This window comes from Triticum dicoccoides, chromosome 2B (assembly GCF_002162155.2).
Source record: "Triticum dicoccoides isolate Atlit2015 ecotype Zavitan chromosome 2B, WEW_v2.0, whole genome shotgun sequence".
NCBI lineage: Eukaryota > Viridiplantae > Streptophyta > Magnoliopsida > Poales > Poaceae > Triticum > Triticum dicoccoides.
The window spans coordinates 363,518,694-363,541,426 of NC_041383.1; the positions used below are offsets into that span (position 1 = coordinate 363,518,694).

Consider the following 22,733-nt stretch of genomic DNA (forward strand, 5'->3'; position numbering starts at 1 on the left):
GGGTGGTAATTGCGGCCGTCGGTGGTTGATAATTAAGGATTATACGCTCGGAGCAGCGGTGAAATGAGTCAACTTGTTGGACAGGAATTGGGATATAACTTTTACTAAATGACCCCTGGGCAGCCTTATTTTGCCCATTGACCTTCCAAAAACTTATTTGGTCGCTTGACCCCACGTTCGCGCCCGACTGCAAGACGTCACACTTGCACGTCATCGCGCCCCCCGCCGAGGCGCCATTGACCGACGACAACGACCGGCCGCAAGCGTGGTAGCCGTCAAGCGCGCCTAGCCCGAAGGCGCGACCAGGCTGGATGAGACGGACTTGTGAGCATGACCATGTTATCGCTGGGTCAGACTGTTTGATATGTCCAAGTACCACTGGGTGTGGTAGCTGCATCCGGCTAACATACCGGATAGTCTGATGTGCTCCCTCGACACGCTCGGCCATTCGGCGCGGTACGTAAGGGAGATAATCCGGCATGTTAGGTGGGCGCGGTTGGGTCGTTGTGGGCCATAGGTGCACGCGGCGGCGCCTAAACAAGGCGTTTATACCGAAATTTAAAAATACCTTGCTAGGTGCTTAAAAAGGCAGACACTTGGGCCCTCTATTGATGTGTGATTGCTGTGTGGGTCCATCATGACATTGAAGCGTCCTGTTTAGCCGCCCAACCCTCGGTGAAACCATCCGTCATTTCTTCCCCGCCGCCCCTCGTCATCCTCTTCCCCGCCACCTGTCATCTTCTTCCCCGATGTCGCTTGTCCTCGTCTTCGCTAGTGTCCGCCTCGCCACCTGCACGCGCCTCCGCCGTGCAGGATTTTTCTCGATAGCTCATAAGCTAAGGAAGGCGATGGTTGATCAGTACATGGAAGAACTGGAGCGGCAAGTTCGTGCGAATATTGGGGAAAGCAACCTGTTGGCAGCAAACCATTGAGGGAGGATCCAGTGATCCTTCGTCTCGTGTAAGTAATCCCGTGGCAACATTTGTACCGTTGATTGATTTCAAATCTGTAGGATCTGTCATTTGTGGATGGTTACAAGATTTGATTTATGCATGCAGCATCAGTGATTGAATCCTAGGTTTGTGGGACAGTCTAGATTAATGTGTTGGTTCAAAACGTCTGGATCCGTAAATACTTAATATAGTATTAGGATTTTCTAACGCGCAGACCAGTAGTAATAAAATCCGTGATTATAGTTTGGATTTGATACAGCCCCAATTGCAGTTTGGTTCAGTTATGTAGATCTGTCAAAGCAGTTTGCTCGTATTTGAACGTGATGTCATGTGTTATTTGATTTATTCCCACATGCAGTTAGCAGATTCATCTGTTTGTTTGGGTTATCCACACTGTTGTACATATCGTTCTCTCTCTAGGTTGCTTATTGACCAATTTTATGGCACATCCAATTTTGAATTGTATTAGTTAATTGGTCCTTAGATTGGTCATTCAGCAAACGACAGTCGTGCCATGGCAAACTTTGTTGTAGCTGCTAACAAGGTCCCGAAGGATAATACTATCCATGCCTACGTGCGCGCATCTTTGTGAAGCGCCAAGCGAGAATGGCAGGTGCACTGGCACGCGAGCAAACTCTAGCAGTTCGTTCGCTTGCCGGCCTTCCTTCCAGAGAGGAGGGTTTGGAGGATGGCGAGGATGACTCCAACAACTCCGGCAGTGAACAGATAATGCTCGACCCATATTGCGTTTTTGGCCGGTATGCCGACAGAGGAAATGGCAAGTTGAAGAAGCGAAAGCGAAAGCGGAAGAAAGGGAAGCGACAGGGAAAGGGCGTGTCTGAATTTCCTATGATAGCCATGGCTTAGCTATTAAATGTTGCAACATCTGTGTTTATGTAGATGAATTATGTACTCTGTTTTATCATTTTCTTGACATCGTTTTGTATGGTGGTTTATTGACTTAGTTAATGCAATTCACGCACTGCAGTCAACCAGTGGACCGTCCTGCTTACCACCGGCTGTAGATGCTAAACTAAGGCTTCTTGCTGTAAAAAAACAGTATGTTATGTTTTATGATGTTGTCGTATGTCATTCAACCCCAACCCTGAAGCAACTTCTACACGTATCTGAACTTGCTAAATGCAGTCTACAGTGCCAGGTGTTAGTACGGTCTCAGCACCTGCATGTGGTTCCGTATCCTCCGCCGACAAACCCCGTAAGGTATGTTCATTTTTTTTACAATGACAGCTTTCATTTACGAAAGGACATAAGATGTACGTCGTTGTCATTGACAGGGGAAGTCGGTGTCTGAACTGAAAAGGCACTATGCTAGCATCGATCACTGCCACTATGAAAAGAGTGTAACACCCAGAGACCGACGCTCCAGTTGACTTCCATGTTTTTCGTGATAGCCGTGATAATTCTATTGCTTGCTCTATTTTTTTTTGCATTGCATCATGTCATTTAATTTTGCAACTCACTTAAATAATTTGCATGGATCTTCTATCCATTTAAATTGAGGGAAATGCACGTGGTGTTTTCTCTTTATAACATATAAAATATCTTCCCAATATTTTAGGGAGCTACTATTAAATATTCCATTAATATGGAATTCACCATAACACATGTGCAATTTAATTTCATGCCTTTTTATCGAAATTCTTGATCTCAAACTTGCCCATAAATTCTTTCGTCACTTTCTCGAGCTCAACCTAAATTCTCAACATTTTTGGACCTTTCAAAAACCTTGTCCTAATTCAAACTTATTCGAATGGAATTCAAATATGTTTGAAATCAATCCTTGCAAATAGGGCCAATTGTATTTTTTCCTTGGATCAAGCATACTTTGTAGGGTCCAGAGAGATTTTCCCCATGGTCAGCAACACTCCTAAACTCTCTTTCTCTTCATGTCATTTCTTGGAGAAATATGAGGGAGAGAGAGCATAGCCCAGCAGCCAGGCCTCTGGCCATTTCCCTCTCCACTGGGCTGGCCTCTAAGGCCCATCCGCAGCCCAGCCGGTGCCCTGTTAACCCTAGCCTCGATCCCCATCTCTCCCATCGTTCCCTCCTCCTCCCGTTCGTTTCCTCAGCGCCGCCACCACACACTCAGCGCCCGATACCCATCACCAGCCCCGAGTCGCTGCTTTGCCTCCCCGCCATGGCCACCTCTGCTTCCTCCCCTCCGTCGCCGGCCGGTCACCAGCAAGGGCCCGCAACCGCAACCGCGCCCATGGTCGCTGTTGCCTCGTGCCTCCTCGCGCGCACCCATAGAGCTTCGCCGCGCCACCTCGCTCATGTCTTGCCGGCTTCCTCCGCCTCTGAACTCGTCGGCCGTCGCGCCTCCAGCCGCCAGCACCCCTCTGCCGCAGGCCCCGTGCTCCCTCCGCTCGTCTATTCCTCGCCCTCGCCGCACTTCGCGGGTAGCCGCACCGCACTGGACCAGCGCGCCACCAGGTAGCCGCGCCCGTCCTCTCGTTCCTCCTGCCTTCTCCTTCCTCCTCACATCTCTTCTCTCTCTGTCCAGGTGCAGCCATGGGCACCGTTTTCCTCAAGCAACAGCCGCCGTTCGGCCTCGGGCCGGTAAGATCCTGCAACCCCACGTCGAGGTCGCCGTTCCCGGCCTTCCCCTCACCCGTCATCGCCGCATCCGACGGGAGCTGGCCAGAGGCCGCCCCTTCTCGCGTCAGCCTCCTCTGCATTGAGCGCCGCTGCCTCCGCCCCGTGCCGTTGACCTCCTATAGCCTCTTGTTTGTTGTGTGCATCGCTGCCCACGACTCCGGTAGCACCTTCGGGTCCTCCTTCGTCGAAGGGCACTCCCCAACATCGTTTCTTCGTTTTGGATCATGCCAAGTCCGACTACGACCTGAACGACTACACGATGACCCCGAAGAACATGGATTCGTCAAGTTCTCTTTGACATGAGTACCACTACCGCCGCCCGAACAACTACAAACCGAAATGCCATGTTCCTCTCCGAACGTGTACGACTACCGATGAGTACCTCTACCGATGTCGTGTAGCACTACTTTCGTCTGCACTGCATCAAACTCGTCCGCCCCGAATTGCACGCTTCGAAGGTATAAACCCGAGACAACGCCGAACAAATACATATGTGTTGTATGAGATGTTCGTGTTTGCACCATGTTTGAGTTGTCGTTGCCATGCCTTCGACCCGTGGGAACCCAGTAATCGGGACCAGCCCACCATCTTTTGCATGTTTCGTACATTCGTACTTTTTTTTGCACTGACATCTCGACGAGTTGTCAGAGCATCGAAATGTTGTTGTGGCACCATTTTCGTTGTCGTTGTCGTGGCACCCCTTTTGTTTTGACATGATGATCAAATGCTTCATAACATGCACATGTCAACATTTTTATAAAATTGCATAACTTTCATATGTCATCTGCATCATGATAACACCATTTAAAATGTTTAAAAATGATGTTTGCATTAAATTGCGAAATGACATGTGGTGATTTACTGGAATCGTTGTTTGTTGTTTCCGCCCTCATTTAAACTTGCCTAGATAGGTAGTTTAATTATGATTCACTTCTTGCTATGTTAACCAACGTTTAGTATTGTTGAGTACCTAAACAAGAGCGAACTAAATACTTGGATGTGGTGTTTCGTTAATATGCAACATTTAGTATTGTTGAGTACCTAAACAAGTTGCATATTGAGCTCCACTTAATTTGTAGTATTGTTTGTCGCACTTTGACATGCCATGTATATTTAAACCGGACATGCATCATAGTTGATTGTGCATCATGCCATGTTTATGCGATGGTTGTTTATTTAGTTGTTTGCTTCTTTCCGGTGTTGCTTCTTCTTGATAGTTCATGTAATGTTGCGATTTTGAGGATCCGTTTGACTACGTTGGTTCGTCTACTTCATGGATTCAGTCTTCTTTCTATCGGGATCTTAGGCAAGATGACCATTACTCTAGATACCACTACTATCTTTGCTACTAGTTGTGTTGATGCTATCGCTATGTCGCGCTTCCTACCACTTGTTTATCAAGCCTCCCAATATGCCATGAAACAGCTTCTAACCTTTTTCACCATCATAGCGAACCATTGTTTGGCTATGTTACCGCTTGCTCAGCCCCTCTTATAGCGTTGCTAGTTGCAGGTTGTTCCATCTTGGGACATGGATATCATGGGATATTATAATATCTCTTATTTAATTAATGCACATATATACCTAGTAAAGGATGGAAGGCTCGACCCTTTGCCTGGTGTTTTGTTCCACTTTTGCCGTCCTAGTTTTTGTCATACCAGTGTTATGTTTCTTTGATTTTCTGTTTTTAACACGGTCGGGGTTTATGGGGCCCACTTGACAGTTCGTTTTGAATAAAACTCTTCCAGCAAGTCCTAACGTTGGTTTTACTATTTGCCTAATAATAACTAAAACTTGCATAGGGATCGACTAGCATCCGAGGACTTTTAATCAACAACCCGGGCCATTGCTCCTCATGAGTGTTGGTCCAAATCGAGTGATGTGTGGTGCCCCCTGGGCATCTAGGGTCTCATCCAACCCGACGTGTGCCTCATCCGGTATGCACTGAGAACGAGATACGTGCGACTCTTATTGGGATTTGTCGACACATCGGGTGGTCTTGCTGGTTTTGTTTTACCATTGTTGAAATGTCCTATAGGGTTTAAACTTTTGAAAGCCGTGCCTGCTGTTATGTGGCAGATGAGAGTTTTTAATATCCGGTTGTAGAGAACTTGACTCCAGATCCAAAATAAAATACACCAACTGTGTGTGTAACCGTGATTGTCTTTTTTCGAGCAAGTTCGGGATGAGAACACGGTTGGGTTATGTTTGAACGTAAGTAGTTCAGGATCACTTCTTGATCATTACTAGTTGCGATTGTTTGCGTAGTTTCTCATCTTAGTTTTGTACTCATAAGTTAGCCATCATTTAATGCTTAGTGCTGCTTTAACCTCACCATTTATCCATTTCATTCCCATTAAGTTTTGCTAGTCTTGATACCCATGGTAATGGGAGGTCGTTCTTATTTTTCATTTGTTTTCATCCGTAGTTGGATCCTGCTCTTTTGTATGATGATTTCTATGTATTGATGTATTGTTGTATTGATGTTGTAGCTTATGGTGAGTGTAGGCCTTTATCTGGTACTCTCATCTATTCAGTACATGGTATGTTGTAATGATATCCACCTTGCTATGCGCTCGAAATGTGATTGTGCCTTAATCATGAATTCATCACGTGATTGGGATAGAATCGAATCTTGGGTGCGACAAGTTGGTATCAGAGCATTACCGACCTTAGGAGCCCCTTGACTGATCGAACCGCTGCCATTGTTGAGTTTAGAAAAAAACTATTTTGAGTCTACCTGTATATATCGGAGAGTAAGATTTCTTTTTTACTCCTCATCCCCTCGTCGCTCTGGTGAGGACTTGTTGGAATCGTTGCGATACCGATGTGACTGGAATTCTGTCTTGGTGCCTCTCGATTGTATGGATTGGACCCGGGGAGTTGAGCTCCAAGGTGTTTTCGTCATAGTTGTTATCGTCTCAGGTCCAGAATACCAAAGGACGCCGACATCAAAACACTCCCATACTTATCATTGTGTCAAATAGTGTCATGACTTATCCCCACTACTGGAGGAGATAGCACGGATGATCTTCCATGACTAGTATTGTTGTGTGTTTGAAGGTCTGAGGTACACAATTTCCGAGGTTTCTTGGTTATGTGTTGACAAATGGATACAGTTGGAGTGTAGGATTTGTTAATTGTGTGGGATATTTGTGCCTCCCTGTATCCTCAACACCAGATTGCATAACCAGAAAGTTTTGGGAGTTCATAGGTGGGAATTCAAGTAGTTACCTAGGATATCTTTCCGATAGATGCATCATGTGAGATTGGGGTTCGACGTCTAGTGGTCCGACTGTCCATGGTTAGTTTTACAGGAGTCTTGTTGTGTCTTAAAGAGTCCTTGGCTATGCTGACTCGGGGGCGCATCGTATGTCATGTGCATTGCCTTGTACAAGATGGTGTTGTACGATCAAGCCCGTGTGGGCCCCACCACAAAAATTTCGGACGAAATCTCTATCATATGTTTGTTTCTGGCTTATTCTGCAAGCTCGATCCTTTGTTTTGTTTTGATTTATGGTATTCGAGTTGCTTCGAAGTCAAGGGTTGATTTTAGCCTTTTTCTAAGCGGTGTTCTCATATTTCTATGGGAGTACTAATCCTTCTTGATCATCGAGATTTTCGTGTCAATCATATTCAATTGGTGCACTTCTCTTCAAGATCATTCCATATGGGCGCCGTTGAGAAGCATGAGGATAGTCCGTTCCATCTGTCCTAAGTTGTCTTCATTTTTCCACCCTCCCACCCTTCTTCAAGAAGTCAAAATTCTCAAATCAAGTATCCATTTTATTTATGTGAAGTCTCTTCATTCTTTTCCTTCGATGTTCTTATCCGGTGATTCTCATGAAGATGCTAAGGAAGCTTTAAGTTTACCATTCTTCATTCTCTTTCTTTTCTGACGGACTAAATTCAAGCTTTCAGTGTTAATCATATCTCTTTCCTCGTTTCAAATGCTTTCCCAAGCCGGTGCACCTCATAATCATTCCCCGCTTGCTATTCAATTGTTCCGGAGTGCTGAAGATATCTCTGAAGATTCATGTTTCCACTCTGCATCAATTCAAGCTATTATGAGGTTGTTATATCATTCAAACCATTTAATTCAACTGGTGCAATCTCTCTTTAAATTTGTTCAGCGGTGTTTCTCTTAGTGGGCCCTAACCCACATGTCTTTTTTCAGGATCTTACCTGACTCTTCTAATTAATTTTTCCGGAGCTATTCTCAAATTCTTTTCAAAGTTTGACGTAAGAATGGATCTCCATCAGTCTTATGCCTTCTCTAAGACCGCTTTTAAATTATCTTCATCTTTGGCTCAACCTTTTATCTTCTCATTGGTGTCTCAACAATTTGGTGGTGTTCCTCCTCGTCATTCTCAGCTTTGAAGACCGAAGAAGAGTTCCTCTTAAATCTTTACCCGTTCTTCCAAAGATGCGTAATTCAAGCTTGATGCCATCGTCTCATAATTGTTTTCGATTGTGAGAATTCTTTTCACCCATCTAGAGCAATTCAAGAGTATTTTCAGTTTGATTCTCCGGAGCCCATCATCTCAGAATTACTCATTATCAGCTTTCACCTCTCATTCTCCAAATCTTACCTGTGCACCGTCCAAGTATTCTATAGTCAGCTGGTCATCTCTTCATTCTCTTGTATCTAAAGTCACTCAAGTATCTTCGTTTGTTTTCTAATTCCACTCGGTGTTTCGGTATATATTCTTCGTTCATTTTTAACTTCTTACGGTGGTTCGTTCAAGATTCCTCTTCCTTTGTTTTCATATCAATTCATTCGTTTTTCCCAAATCCTACCGGTGGTTCGCTGAAGACCTTCTCCAAGTTTGCGCTATATCTCTCCCTAATCCTTCTCAACGATAATAAGTAGTATGACAAATCCGTTGCTTGTCATCAATTTATGTTCATGAAGGATAAACATATAGTAAATCTTATTCTTGTTTCCTCGAGGTGATTCATTTCTTTCTGGAGTTCATTCGTGGTATCGATTCTCGATTCAAGTTGCTCACCTTTCTTTTCTAGAGTTCCAAGTTTTCTTAGATGTCTCATCACGAAGCTCCATCTAAATCATTGCAAGGCTTCACCTTGTTCTTTCAACTTCTATTTTCTTTCTATCATTCTCTTTTCATCGGAGTTCTTCATGGAGGCTATACATGGTGGTTAATCAAGGATTTAATTCATTCTCAAAGTGTTCTTCAAGATTCTCGTTGGAGGAGTTCAAGCATTCTTCATCTTGCATTACAAAATGCAATTCCTTCTATCTTATCTTTTGAGGTGGTTATGTCATTCTTGACAAGTTCCCTTCGTGTTTCATAATTCACATGTTGTCAAGAATGAGGTATTTTGAATTCATCAATCTCTTCGTTGGAGTATCATGGTATAGATTTCACCTAAAGCCTTCCCTAAGGAGTGTTTCTATTGTGGTGAGTATCCCATTGGGGAACGTAGCATGCAATTTCAAAAAAAATCCTACGATCACGCAAGATCTATCTAGGAGATGCATAGCAATGAGAGGGGGAGAGTGTGTCCACGTACCCTCGTAGACCAAAAGCGGAAGCGTTAGTTAACACGGTTGATGTAGTCGAACGTCTTCACGATCCAACCAATCCAAGTATCGAACGTACGGCACCTCCGAGTTCAGCACACGTTCAGCTCGATGACGTCCCTCAAACTCTTGATCGAGCAGAGGGTCGAGGGAGAGTTTCGTCAGCACGGTGGCGTGATGACAGTGTTGATGATGTGATCCGCGCAGGGCTTTGCCTAAGCACTACGATGATACTATCGAAGGACTAAACGATGGAGGGGGGCACCGCACACGGCTAAGACAATGTTGTGCCTTTTGGGTGCCCCCTGCTCTCGTATATAAAGGAGGGAGGAGGAGGCCGGCCACTAGGGGCACGCCAAGGGAGGGGGGAGTCCTATTAGGACTCCACTCCTAGTAGGATTCGCCCCCCCTCTTTTTTCCTTCTTACGGAGGTGGAAAGGGGGAAGGAGAGGGAGTAGGAGAAGGAAAGGGGGGTGGTGCCCCCTTTCCCTAGTCCGATTCAGACTCCTCCCTTGTGTGTGTGTGGGGGGGGGGTGCACCAGCCCCTTGTGCTTTGGTTAGCCTCCCTCCATGGCCCATATGGCCCATATCTTCCACCTGGGGGTTCCGGTAACCCTTCCGGTACTCCGGTTTGTACCCGATACACTTCGGAACCCTTTCGGTGTCCGAATACCACCTTCCAATATATCAATCCTTATCTCTCGACCATATCGAGACTCCTCGTCATGTCCATGATATCATCTGGGACTCCGAACAAACTTCGGTCATCAAAAACACATTACTCATAGTATAAATCGTCATTGAACGGAAGGGTGCGGACCCTATGGGTTCAAGAACTATGTAGACATGACCGAGACACATCTTCGGTCAATAACAAATAGCGGAACCTGGATGCTCATATTGGCTCCTACATATTCTACGAAGATCTTTATCGGTCAAACCGCACAACAGCATACGTTGTTCCCACTACTGCAGAATGCTGCTAATGCGACACTACGATCAGAGACCCTTCGAGAAACTGTGTGCGATGCAATAATCGCAAACGATGGTGTCAGAGAACCGTCAAAAATGTGCAAAACGTTTGCGATGACGGATGCATCAAACACAGTTCAGATTTTAGTTGCGTGTGCGATTCAGGGCATACGGTTCAGTTCAATTAACTGTTTGCGATGAGGTGGAACAAAAGAAACGGGCAGCCAGATGAAGGCATGTGTGATACACAACATACGGTTCACTAGGATGAATTGTTTGTGGTTAGGCAACACAAAAGAAACAGTCAGGCAGATGAAGGTGTGTGCGATATACGGCATGCGGTTCACTCGGATGAACTGTTTGCGTTGAGACAAGAGAACAGAAATGGTTCAACATAACAAGATGTGTGTGATACATGGCAAACAGGTCTGTAATCAGAAATGTGTGCGAAGACCGATAATAACACAGACGATTGCTTCTAATAAGACGTATGTGATATGCTCTATCTACACAACATGTATTGGCCATTGGGGGACGGGCGGTCATCCAGATACACCATAAGGATGCGAAGAGGCATCCTATATCAGTAAGGACTAGCTGTTCCACCAGTAGCTCATCTAAGAGAACTCTCAAGTTAAGTGTGCTCAGGCTGGATCAACCATGGGATGGGTGACTGGATGGGAAGTTGTGTTGATGTTAAATTAACTGATAGGATGGGTCACATTGACCAAAATGACCCATTCCTCAGCTAATTTAACCTCGAGGTCCTTGTTTTTTATTTTTATTTTATTTTTTAACACATGTTAAAGAAGGTCTACCGCATTACTTTTTGACAATGTGTATATGTGACATACAGTTGATCCATTCGACCTGTTTGTGATGGAATAAGCCGTGGCAAACATTTGCTAGTGTACAACAATTTGCGATTGATGAATTCATCACCGACGGGTTCCCTAGTGGGGTTCGTGTTCATCTCATCATTATCTACTTCTTGTGCTAGCTCGATGTTCCTTTATATTGTAAGTTTCCATTAATTGATGGCGTTGTATGAACACGCCACCGTTTCCCGCCATTTCCTCACCTGTTTCCCGCCACCCAGTGATATTGCACATAAACATAGGCGCGACACGATGCACGGAGGCAACAAGCGCAGCCTGTAGCACATCCACCTTTTTCAAGCATGCCAACGCACCAAAGTGCCGCCTCAGCCATCAACCTCATCGACGAGGAAAACCAGAAGGCGCCACGTCCCGTCGAGGCCGCGGTGCTCCCCAGCAACACGATGGACGATGCTATGATGCACGTAGCCAGGGTTGAGCAGACCTTTGGTGCATGGCGCTTCAGCGCCGCGGATCAAGATAGGCATGTCAACGCCGAGAGGCTGCAGCTCGCCGCACAACATGATCGATGGCGCGCCGCAGAGCAAGCTAGGCGCGTCTGCGCCGATAGGCTGCGGCTCGCCGCATGGCGAGAGCGTTGAAGCACCATAGAGCGAGAGGCGCAACGCGCCGCATAGCAAGAGCGGATCCATCGGTGCTTGCTTGCTGTCGACAGGGCATCGCAACTGGGTACACGTCCCGTCAGTACCCCCATTCCTCGCCAGGAGTGGGCACATGTCCTCTGCGCCTTACTTGCACCAGAGGCCGGCCGCGCCGTACTTGCACTGAATGCCCATCGGGCTGTTTGGATGGGTCGCGCCGTTCGCCTTGTCCGCGGCCTGCTCGATGCCAACACGTTGGTCGGTAGGCTCGACCGCCTCCTTGGCCTAGGTGTCTACCTGGGCGCAGTAGAGGTCATGGTCGTCGCGTCCTCGAGGTGCCGATCTTCGATGAAATAGCCAACTTGGAGCTCGAGATCGCGCTCCAGATGTACCACGAGCGTGTCGACCGCTTGGACGAACGCCTGCACGAGTTTAGGCAGAGCCAAGAGCTACCGTAGGCAAGGGCTGCTGGTCATGGTCTCATGGACGTGTTTTATTTTGTTGAGTCGTTTCGACGTGGATAGCTATGTATTCACAGCAATCATACTATTGCTCTGTTTATTGCTCTATTTCAATGTGTGTACTCTGTTTTCCGTTCTTATATGTTCTGTTTCAATGTGTGTTTATATGCTTTCCATTCTGTATATGTGGATGATAACAGATAGATTCAAATTAGTATACAAAAACAGGTAGAAAATGGAATTCATAATATATATAATATTAATTGTTCATTAGTTCATCACATAGTATATATAATATCATCACATATACCTGATGATAGTTAACTACTAGGTACAATGCATAAAATTGAAAACGAACAATACTAAAACTAATAATCCCTCCTGGGGCCAGTATTCCGACAGCCCCTCGCTAGCATCTTCCTGGTGCGCGGCGTCTTCCCAGAGCGGAGGCAGTACTCTGCCTCCTCTGCCTCGTAGTGCTTGACGTGCCGATCTACCTCTTGCAAGCGGACACGCGCGAACGATCTTGCCATTTTGTTGGGCGCCCACCGGAGCTCCTCGTCGGTGGCACGCTGGAGCTTATCGGCCCAGCTCCATGCAGCGACGAGGCGCCTAGCGCCTGTGGCCTTCCTCGCGAAGTACCCATCTTCGTACACCTCCTCCTCACGACGACGCGCTCACCCCCAAAGCTCAGCTGCCTCCTTTTTCCAGGCGGCATCACGAGCTTCACAGGCCGCCGGGTACCTGGCATCCTCCTCCGCCATCTCCTTCTTGAAAGCCACTTGCCTAGCTTTCTCAGCCGGTGGCATCGACTTCCAGAGACAAAGATCGTACTGGCCCCAAAACCAATGCAAAGTTGGGGGGTCCGACGCAACCTTGTCTGGCGACGCGTAGGTGTCCTCGTCGCTGCTCTTTGAGCGATCCTCCTCAGGGGGTGGCGACTCCTCGTCGGCGCGTGGGCAAACCGGCGGTGCCATGTCAGAGATTTGAGATAGAGAGAGAAAGGGCGTGCAAGGGGAGGATCTAGATGAGAATGTAGGCAGGACGACGTAAGCAAGGTATTATTTATTGGCGACCGAAATCTAGATCGTCGGGAACAGTACACGCGCCGATCGCTGGAATTTACGAGTACTAGAGTGTGAATTACACACGATTCCCGCAGCAAAATCCATGTGTGAACATAATAGCTGACAGTTCCCAATGCAGAGCCGTGTCTGATTAATAAAGCCCGCCACCCACCTTCCAAAAATCGAGGCGCGAAATAAAGTGCTAATCGTGTGGGGCCGGTTGTCTTGCCAGATTTTAGATTTTATTTTTTGAACACCAGATATTTACATCATCTGATGATTTTTGAACTCGCACACAAGTACACAAATATGATTTTTCAAACCGTTATGGTTAACCGTTGCACGTAGATGTAGTTCAAATTTGAATTACGGCCATTAAATGACTAGGAAATCACTTAAATGTCTTCAAAAGGGGAAATGACCCCTGAAATTTCCAAATTTTCACATGACAGTTAGTATCAGTGCACATTACACGTAGAAAAAATTTGAATGCCGTAAGAGGAAGTTATCTGCCGTTCGTCATCAAACATGCATTGTTCCCTCTCGGAACCACGAGCCTTGTAGTGAGTTGCTCCGGTTTGTGAGGGGTGCGTGTCCAAACTTTTATCAAGCAAGCAAATTTTTGTACCACATCATCTTGGTGGCATGACATTACATCAAGCAAGGTTTTATGTTTTTCTGATCATTTTTTTAATTTTTTGGAATAACAATGCCATGGCACTCCATGCATGTACATGCATGTCTCCATGCCGTGAGACCAATATGTTTGAAAATTCCTTCTAATTTACTAGCACATGGAATTAACTCGCACAGAAGTACACAAATATGATTTTTCAAACCGTTATGGTTAGCCGTTGAATGTACATCTAGTTCAAATTTGAATTATGTATGGTCATTAAATGGCTAGGAAATCACTTAAACCTCTTTAAAAGGTCAAATGACCCCTGAAATTTTCCAAATTTTCACATGACAGTTAGTATCAGTGCACATTACACATAGAAATTTTTTGAAGGCCGTAAGAGGAAGCTATCCGCCGTTCTTCATCAAACATGCATTGTTCCCTCTTGGAACCACGAGCCTTCTAGTGAGTTGCTCCAATTTGTGAGGGGTGTGTGTCCAAACTTTCGTCAAGCAAGCCAATTTTTGTACCACATCATCTTGGTGGCATGACATTACATCAAGCAAGGTTTCATGTTTTTCTAATCATTTTTTATTTTTTTGGAATAACAATGCCATGGCACTCCATGCATGTACATGCATGTGTCTGCCATAAGACCAATATGTTTGAAAATTCCTTCTAATTTACTACACATGGAATTAACTCGCACACAAGTACACAAATATGATTTTTCAAACCGTTATGGTTAGCTATTGCATGTACATCTAATTCAAATTTGAATTAGGTACGGTCATTAAATGGCTAGGAAATCACTTAAGTCACTTTAAAAGGTCAAATGACCCCTGAAATTTTCCAAATTTTCACATGAAAGTTAGTATCAGCGCACATTACACGTAGAAAAATTTTGAAGGCCGTAAGAGGAAGCTATCCGCCGTTCGTCAGCAAACATGCATTGTTCCCTCTTGGAACCACGAGTCTTCTAGTGAGTTGCTCTGATTTGTGAGGGGTGTGTGTCCAAACTTTCGCCAAGCAAGCCAATTTTTGTACCACATCATCTTGGTGGCATGACGGTTGGGGAACGTAGTAATTTCAAAAAAATTCCTACGCACACACAAGATCATGGTGATGCATAGCAATGAGAGGGGAGAGTGTTGTCCACGTACCCTCGTAGACCGAAAGCGGACGCGTTAGAACAACGAGGTTGATGTAGTCGTACGTCTTCACGGCCCGACCGATCAAGCATCGAAACTACGGCACCTCCGAGTTCTAGCACACGTTCAGCTCGATGACGATCCCCGGACTCCGATCCAGCAGAATGTCGGGGAAGAGTTCCGTCAGCACGACGGGGTGGTGACGATCTTGATGTTCTACCATCGCAGGGCTTCGTCTAAGCACCGCTACAATATTATCGAGGACTATAGGGAGTGTGTGATGATGATCATATCAATCTTGGAACTACTTCCAACACTTATCGTCACTTTCCCCTCAACTAGTCTCTGTTTATTCTATAACTCCTGTTTCGAGTTACTAATCTTAGCAACCGAACAAGTATCAAATACTCAGGGGCTACTATAAACACTAGTAAGGCACACATCATTAACATGTATATCAAATATACTCTTGTTCACTTTGCCATCCTTCTTATCCATCAAATATTCAGGAGATTTCCGCTTCCAGTGACCATTTCCTTTGCAGTGTAAGCACTCAGTTTTAGGCTTTGGTCCAGCTTTGGGCTTCTTCGCTGGAGAGACAACTTGCTTGCCATTCTATTTGAAGTTTCCTTTCTTTCCCTTTGCCCTTTCTTTGAAACTAGTGGTCTTGTCAATCATCAACACTTGATGCTCTTTCTTGATTTCTACCTTCGTTGATTTCAACATCACGAAGAGCTCGGGAGTCGTTTTCGTCATCCCTTGCATACTATAGTTCATCACGAAGTTCTAGTAACTTGGTGATGGTGACTAGAGAACTCTGTCAATCACTATCTTATCTGGAAGATTAACTCCCACTTGATTCAAGCGATTGTAGTACCCAGACAATCTGATCACATGCTCACTAGTTGAGCAATTCTCCTCCATCTTTTTAGCTATAGAACTTGTTGGAGACTTCATATCTCTTAACTCGGGTATTTGCTTGAAATATTAACTTCAACTCCTGGAACATCTCATATGGTCCATGATGTTCAAAACGTCTTTGAAGTCCCGATTCTAAGCCGTTAAGCATGGTGCACTAAACTATCAAGTAGTCATCATATTGAGCTAGCCAAACGTTCATGACGTCTGCATCTGCTCTTGCAATAGGTCTGTCACCTAGCGGTGCATCAAGGACATAATTCTTCTATGCAGCAAAGGAGGATAAACCTCAGATCACGTATCTAATCCGCATCATTGCTACTAACATTTTTCAACACAATTTTTCTCTAGGAACATATCAAAATAAACATATGAAAGCCACAACGCGAGCTATTGATATATAACATAATTTGCAAAATACTACCAGAACTAAGTTCATGATAAATTTAAGTTCAATTAATCATATTACTTAAGAACTCCCACTTAGACAGACATCTCTCTAGTCATCTAAGTGATCACGTGATCCAAATCAACTAAACCATGTCCGATCATCACGTGAGATGGAATAGTTTTCAATGGTGAACATCACTATGTTGATCATATCTACTATATGATTCACGCTCGACCTTTCGGTCTCCGTGTTCCGAGGCCATATCTGTATATGCTAGGCTCGTCAAGTTTAACATGAGTATTCCACGTGTGCAACTGTTTTTCACCCGTTGTATTTGAACGTAGAGCCTATCACACCCAATCATCACGTGGTGTCTCAGCACGAAGAACTTTCGCAACGGTGCATACTCAGGGAGAACACTTCTTGATAATTAGTGAGAGATCATCTTAAAATGCTACCGTCAATCAAAGCAAAGTAAGATGCATAAAGGATAAACATCACATGCAATCAATATAAGTGATATGATATGGTCATCATCATCTTGTGCTTGTGATCTCCATCTCCGAAGCACCATCATGATCACCATCGTCACCGGCGCGACACCTTGATCTCCATCGTAGCATCGTTGTCGTTGCGCCATCTATTGCTTCTACGACTATCGCTACCGCTTAGTGATAAAGTAAAGCAATTACAGGGCGTTTGCATTTCATACAATAAAGCGACAACCATATGGCTCCTACCAGTTGCCGATAACTCGGTTACAAAACATGATCATCTCATACAATAAAATATAGCATCATGTCTTGACCATATCACATCACAACATGCCTTGCAAAAACAAGTTAGACATCTTCTACTTTGTTGTTGCAAATTTTACGTGGCTGCTATAGGCCGAGCAAGAACCGTTCTTACCTACGCATCAAAACCACAACGATAGTTCGTCAAGTTAGTGCTGTTTTAACCTTCGCAAGGACCGGGCGTAGCCACACTTGGTTCAACTAAAGTTGGAGAAACCGACACCCGCCAGCCACCTGTGTGCAAAGCACGTCGGTAGAACCAGTCTCGCGTAAGCATACGCGTAATGTCGGTCTGGGCCGCTTCATCCAACAATACCGCCGAACCAAAGTATGACATGCTGGTAAGCAGTATGACTTGTATCGCCCACAACTCACTTGTGTTCTACTCGTGCATATAACATCTACGCATAAAACCAGGCTCGGATGCCACTGTTGGGGAACGTAGTAATTTCAAAAAAATTCCTACGCACACACAAGATCATGGTGATGCATAGCAGCAAGAGGGGAGAGTGTTGTCCACGTACCCTCGTAGACCGAAAGCGGAATCGTTAGAACAACGCGGTTGATGTAGTCGTACGTCTTCACGGCCCGACCGATCAAGCAGCGAAACTACGGCACCTCTGAGTTCTAGCACACGTTTAGCTCGATGACGATCCCGGACTCCGATCCAGCAGAATGTCAGGGAAGAGTTCCGTCAGCACGACGGCGTGGTGACGATCTTGATGTTCTACCATCGCAGGGCTTCGTCTAAGCACCGCTACAATATTATCGAGGACTATGGTGGAGGGGGCACCGCACACGGCTAAGAGATCAAGAGATCAATTGTTGTTGTCTAGAGGTGCCCCCTGCCCCCGTATATAAAGGAGCAAGGGGGGAGGGGGCGGCCGGCCAAGAGGGGCGCGCTAGGAGGAGTCCTACTCCCACCGGGGGTAGGACTCCCTCCTTTCCTTGTCCAACTAGGAGAGGGGAAGGAAGGGAAGGAGAAGGAGAAGGAAGGAGAGGGAGGAAAAGGAAGAAAGGGGGGCCTCCCCCCTAGTCCAATTCGGTTTGGGCTAGGGGGGTCGCGCGCCCTGTCTCCTCTCTTCCACCACTTGGCCCATGAGGCCCATTGCTTCTTCCTCGTATTCCCCTAACTCCCCGGTACCCCCGAAAATACCCGAATCACTCGGAACCTTTCCGATGTCCGAATATAGTCATCCAATATATCGATCTTTACATCTCGACCATTTCGAGACTCCTCGTCATGTCCCTGATCTCATCCGGGACTCCGAACTCATTCGGTACATCAAAACTCATAAACTCATAATAAATTGTCATCGGAACCTTAAGCGTGCGGACCCTACGGGTTTGAGAACTATGTAGACATGACCGAGACACGTTTCCGGTCAATAACCAATAGCGAAACCTGGATGCTCATATTGGCTGCTACATATTCTACGAAGATCTTTATCGGTCAAACCGCATAGCAACATACATTGTTCCCTTTGTCATCAGTATGTTACTTGCCCGAGATTCGATCGTCGGTATCTCAATACCTAGTTCAATCTCGTTACCGGCAAGTCTATTTACACTTTACGTAATGCATCATTCCGTAACTAACTCATTAGCAAAATTGCTTGCAAGGCTTATAGTGATGTGCATTACCGAGAGGGCCCAGAGATACCTCTCCGACAATCAGAGTGACAAAACCTAATCTCGAAATACGCCAACTCAACATGTACCTTTGGAGACACCTGTAGAGCTCCTTTATAATCACCCAGTTACGTTGTGATGTTTGGTAGCACACAAAGTGTTCCTCCAGTAAATGGGAGTTGCATAATCTCATAGTTATAGGAACATGTATAAGTCATAAAGAAAGCATTAGAAACATACTAAACGATCAAGTGCTAAGCTAACGGAATGGGTCAAGTCAATCACATAATTCTCCTAATGATGTGATCCCGTTAATCAAATGACAACTCATGTCTATGGCTAGGAAACTTAACCATCTTTGGTTCAACGAGCTACTCAAGTAGAGGCATACTAGTGACACTTTGTTTGTCTATGTATTCACACATGTATCAAGTTTCCGGTTAATACAATTCTAGCATGAATAATAAATATTTATCATGAAATAAGGAAATAAATAATAACTTTATTATTGCCTCTAGGGCATATTTCCTTCAGTCTCCCACTTGCACTAGAGTCAATAATCTAGTTCACATCATCATGTGATTTAACACCAATATTCACATCTGTATGTGATTCACATCCATAGTTCACATCGTCATGTGACCAACACCCAAAAGGTTTACTACAGTCAATAATCCAATTCACATTGCTATGTGATTAACACCCAAAGAGTACTAAGGTATGATCATGTTTTGCTCATGAGAGAAGCTTAGTCAACGGGTCTGTCACATTCAGAGCCGTATGTATTTTGCAAATATTCTATGTCTACAATGCTCTCCATGGAGCTACTCTAGCTAATTGCTCCCACTTTCAATATGTATCCAGATTGGGACTTAGAGTCATCTGGATCGGTGTAAAAGTTTGCACCGATGTAACTCTTTATGACGAGCTCTTTTATCACCTCCATAATCGAGAAACATTTCCTTAGTCCTTACTAAGGATATTCTTGACCGCTGTCCAGTGATCTACTCTTAGATCAGAATTGTATTCCTTTGCCAAATACAGAGCAAGGTATACAATAGGTCTGGTACACAGCATAGCATACTTTATAGAACCTATGACTGAGGCATAGGGAATGACTTTTCATTCTCTTTCTATTTTCTGCCATGGTCGGGCTTTGAGTCTTACTCAACTTCACACCTTGCAACAGAGGCAAGAACTCCTTCTTTGGCTGTTTTATTTTGAATTACTTCATAATCTTATCAAGGTATGTACTCATTGAAAAAAATCTTATCAAGCATCTTGATCTATCTCTATAGATCTTGATGCTCAATGTGTAAGTAGCTTCACCGAGGTCTTTCTTTGGAAAACTCTTATTCAAGTATCCTTTTATGCTATTCAGAATTTCTATATCATTTCCAATTAACAATATGTCATCAACATATAGTTTTAGAAATGTTACAGAGCTCCCACTCACTTTCTTGTAAATACAGGCTTCTCCAAAAGTCTGTATAAAACCATATGCTTTGATCAACTCATCAAAGCGTATATTCCAACTCCGAGATGCTTGTACCAGTCCATAGATGGATCGCTGGAGCTTGCATATTTTGTGAGCACTTTTAGGATTGACAAAACCTTCTGGTTGCATCATATACAACTCTTATTTAATAAATCCATTAAGGAATGCAATTTTGACATCCATTTGCCAGATTTCATAAAATGTGGCAATTGCTAACCTGATTCAGATAGACTTTTAAGCATCGATACGAGTGAGAAAATCTCATTGTATTCAACACCTTGAACTTTGTCAAAAACCTTTTTCGACAAGTCTAGCTTTGTAGATAGTAACACTACTATCAGCGTCCGTCTTCCTCCCGAAGATCCGTTTATTTTCTATGGCTTGCCGATCATCGGGCAAGTCCACCAGAGTCCACACTTTGTTCTCATACATGGATCCAATCTCAGATTTCATGGTCTCAAGCCATTTCGCGGAATCTGGGCTCATCATCGCTTCCTCATAGTTCGTAGGTTCGCCATGTTCAAGTAACATGACCTCCAGAATAGGATTACCATACCACTCTGGTGCGGATCTTACTCTGGAAGACCTACGAGGTTCTGTAGTAACTTAATCTGAAGTTTCATGATCATCATCATTGACTTCCTCACTAATTGGTGTAGTTATCACAGGAACTGGTTTCTGTGATAGAAGGTGCACCCAACAGTTTCCTTTTGGGTATTCTATGAAGATGCACTTCTCCGATTTGGGTTCGAGCTTATCAGGTTGAAACCTTTTTCACATAAGCATCGCAACTCCAAACTTTAAGAAACGACAGCTTAGGTTTACTGCTAAACCATAGTTCATACGGTGTCGTCTCAACGGATTTAGATGGTGCCCTATTTAAAGTGAATGCAGCTATCTTTAATGCATAACCCCAAAACGATAGTGGTAAATCGGTAAGATACATCATAGATCGCACCATATCCAATAAAGTGCGGTTACGACGTTCGGACACACCATCACGCTGTGGTGTTCCATGTGGCGTGAGCTGTGAAACTATTCCACATTGTTTAAAATGAAGGACAAACTCGTAGCTCAAATATTCATCTCTACGATCAGATCATAGAAACTTTATTTTCTTGTTACGATGATTTTTCCACTTCACTCTGAAATTCTTTGAACCTTTCAACTATTTCAGACTTATGTTTCATCAAGTAGATATACACATATCTGCTCAAATCATCTGTGAAGGTCAGAAAATAACGATACCCGCCACGAGCCTTACTCATTGGTCTGTATACATCAGTATGTATTATTTCCAACAAGTTTGTTGCTCGTTCCATTGTTCCGAAGAACGGAGTTTTAGTCATCTTGCCCAAAAGGCACGATTCGCAAGCATCAAATGATTCATAACCAAGTGATTCCAAAAATCCATCTTTATGGAGTTTCTTCATGCGCTTTACACCGATATGACCCAAATGGCAGTGCCACAAATAAGTTGCACTATCATTATTAACTTTGCATCTTTTGGCATCAAAATTATGAATATGTGTATCACTACGATCTAGATCCAACAAACTATTTTCATTGGGTGTATGACCATTGAAGGTATTATTCATGTAAACAAAACAACAATTATTCTCTGACTTTAAATGAATAACCGTGTTGCAATAAACATGATCAAATCATATTCATGCTCAATGCAAACGCCGAATAACATTTATTTAGGTTTAACACTAATCCCGAAAGTATAGGGAGTGTGTGATGATGATCATATCAATCTTGGAACTACTTCCAACACTCATCGTCACTTTCCCCTCAACTAGTCTGTGTTTATTCTGTAACTCCTGTTTTGAGTTACTAATCTTAGCAACCAAACAAGTATCAAATACTCAGGGGCTACTATAAACACTAGTAAGGCACACATCAATAACATGTATATCAAATATACTCTTGTTCACTTTGCCATCCTTCTTATCCACCAAATATTCAGGAGATTTCTGCTTCCAGTGATCGTTTCCTTTGCAGTGTAAGCACTCAATTTTAGGCTTTGGTCCAGCTTTGGGCTTCTTCGCGGGAGTGACAACTTGCTTGCCATTCTATTTGAAGTTTCCTTTCTTTCCCTTTGCCCTTTCTTTGAAACTAGTGGTCTTGTCAATCATCAACACTTAATGCTCTTTCTTGATTTCTACCTTCGTTGATTTCAACATCACGAAGAGCTCGGGAATCGTTTTCGTCATCCCTTGCATACTATAGTTCATCACGAAGCTCTAGTAACTTGGTGATGGTGACTAGAGAACTCTGTCAATCACTATCTTATCTGGAAGATTAACTCCCACTTGATTCAAGCGATTGTAGTACCCAGACAATCTGAGCACATGCTCAGTAGTTGAGCAATTCTCCATCTTTTCAGCTATAGAACTTGTTGGAGACTTCATATCTCTTAACTCGGGTATTTGCTTGAAATATTAACTTCAACTCCTGGAACATCTCATATGGTCCATGATGTTCAAAACGTCTTTGAAGTCCCGATTCTAAGCCGTTAAGCATGGTGCACTAAACTATCAAGTAGTCATCATATTGAGCTAGCCAAACGTTCATAACATCTGCATCTGCTCTTGCAATAGGTGTGTCACCTAGCGGTGCAT

At 44.3% G+C, this 22,733-nt stretch overlaps 1 protein-coding gene across 1 annotated transcript; it reads left to right on the top strand.

Annotated features, from left to right (window-relative positions):
* The first annotated feature begins 3,026 nt into the window (after nt 1-3,026).
* Nucleotides 3,027-4,593, top strand: LOC119363713. The gene is made up of 2 exons (XM_037629083.1): nt 3,027-3,407; nt 3,478-4,593. The coding sequence occupies exons 1-2, from the start codon at nt 3,248-3,250 to the stop codon at nt 3,873-3,875; spliced, it is 558 nt and encodes a 185-aa protein (XP_037484980.1). The 5' UTR covers nt 3,027-3,247; the 3' UTR covers nt 3,876-4,593.
* The last annotated feature ends 18,140 nt before the right edge of the window (nt 4,594-22,733 follow it).

Excerpts from the sequence above, each read along its gene's own strand:
- LOC119363713 (XM_037629083.1), top strand. The coding sequence starts at position 3,248 with ATGTCTTGCCGGCTTCCTCCGCCTCTGAACTCGTCGGCCGTCGCGCCT. Across the intron at positions 3,408-3,477 it reads CTGGACCAGCGCGCCACCAG|GTGCAGCCATGGGCACCGTT; the intron begins GTAGCCGCGCCC and ends CTCTCTGTCCAG.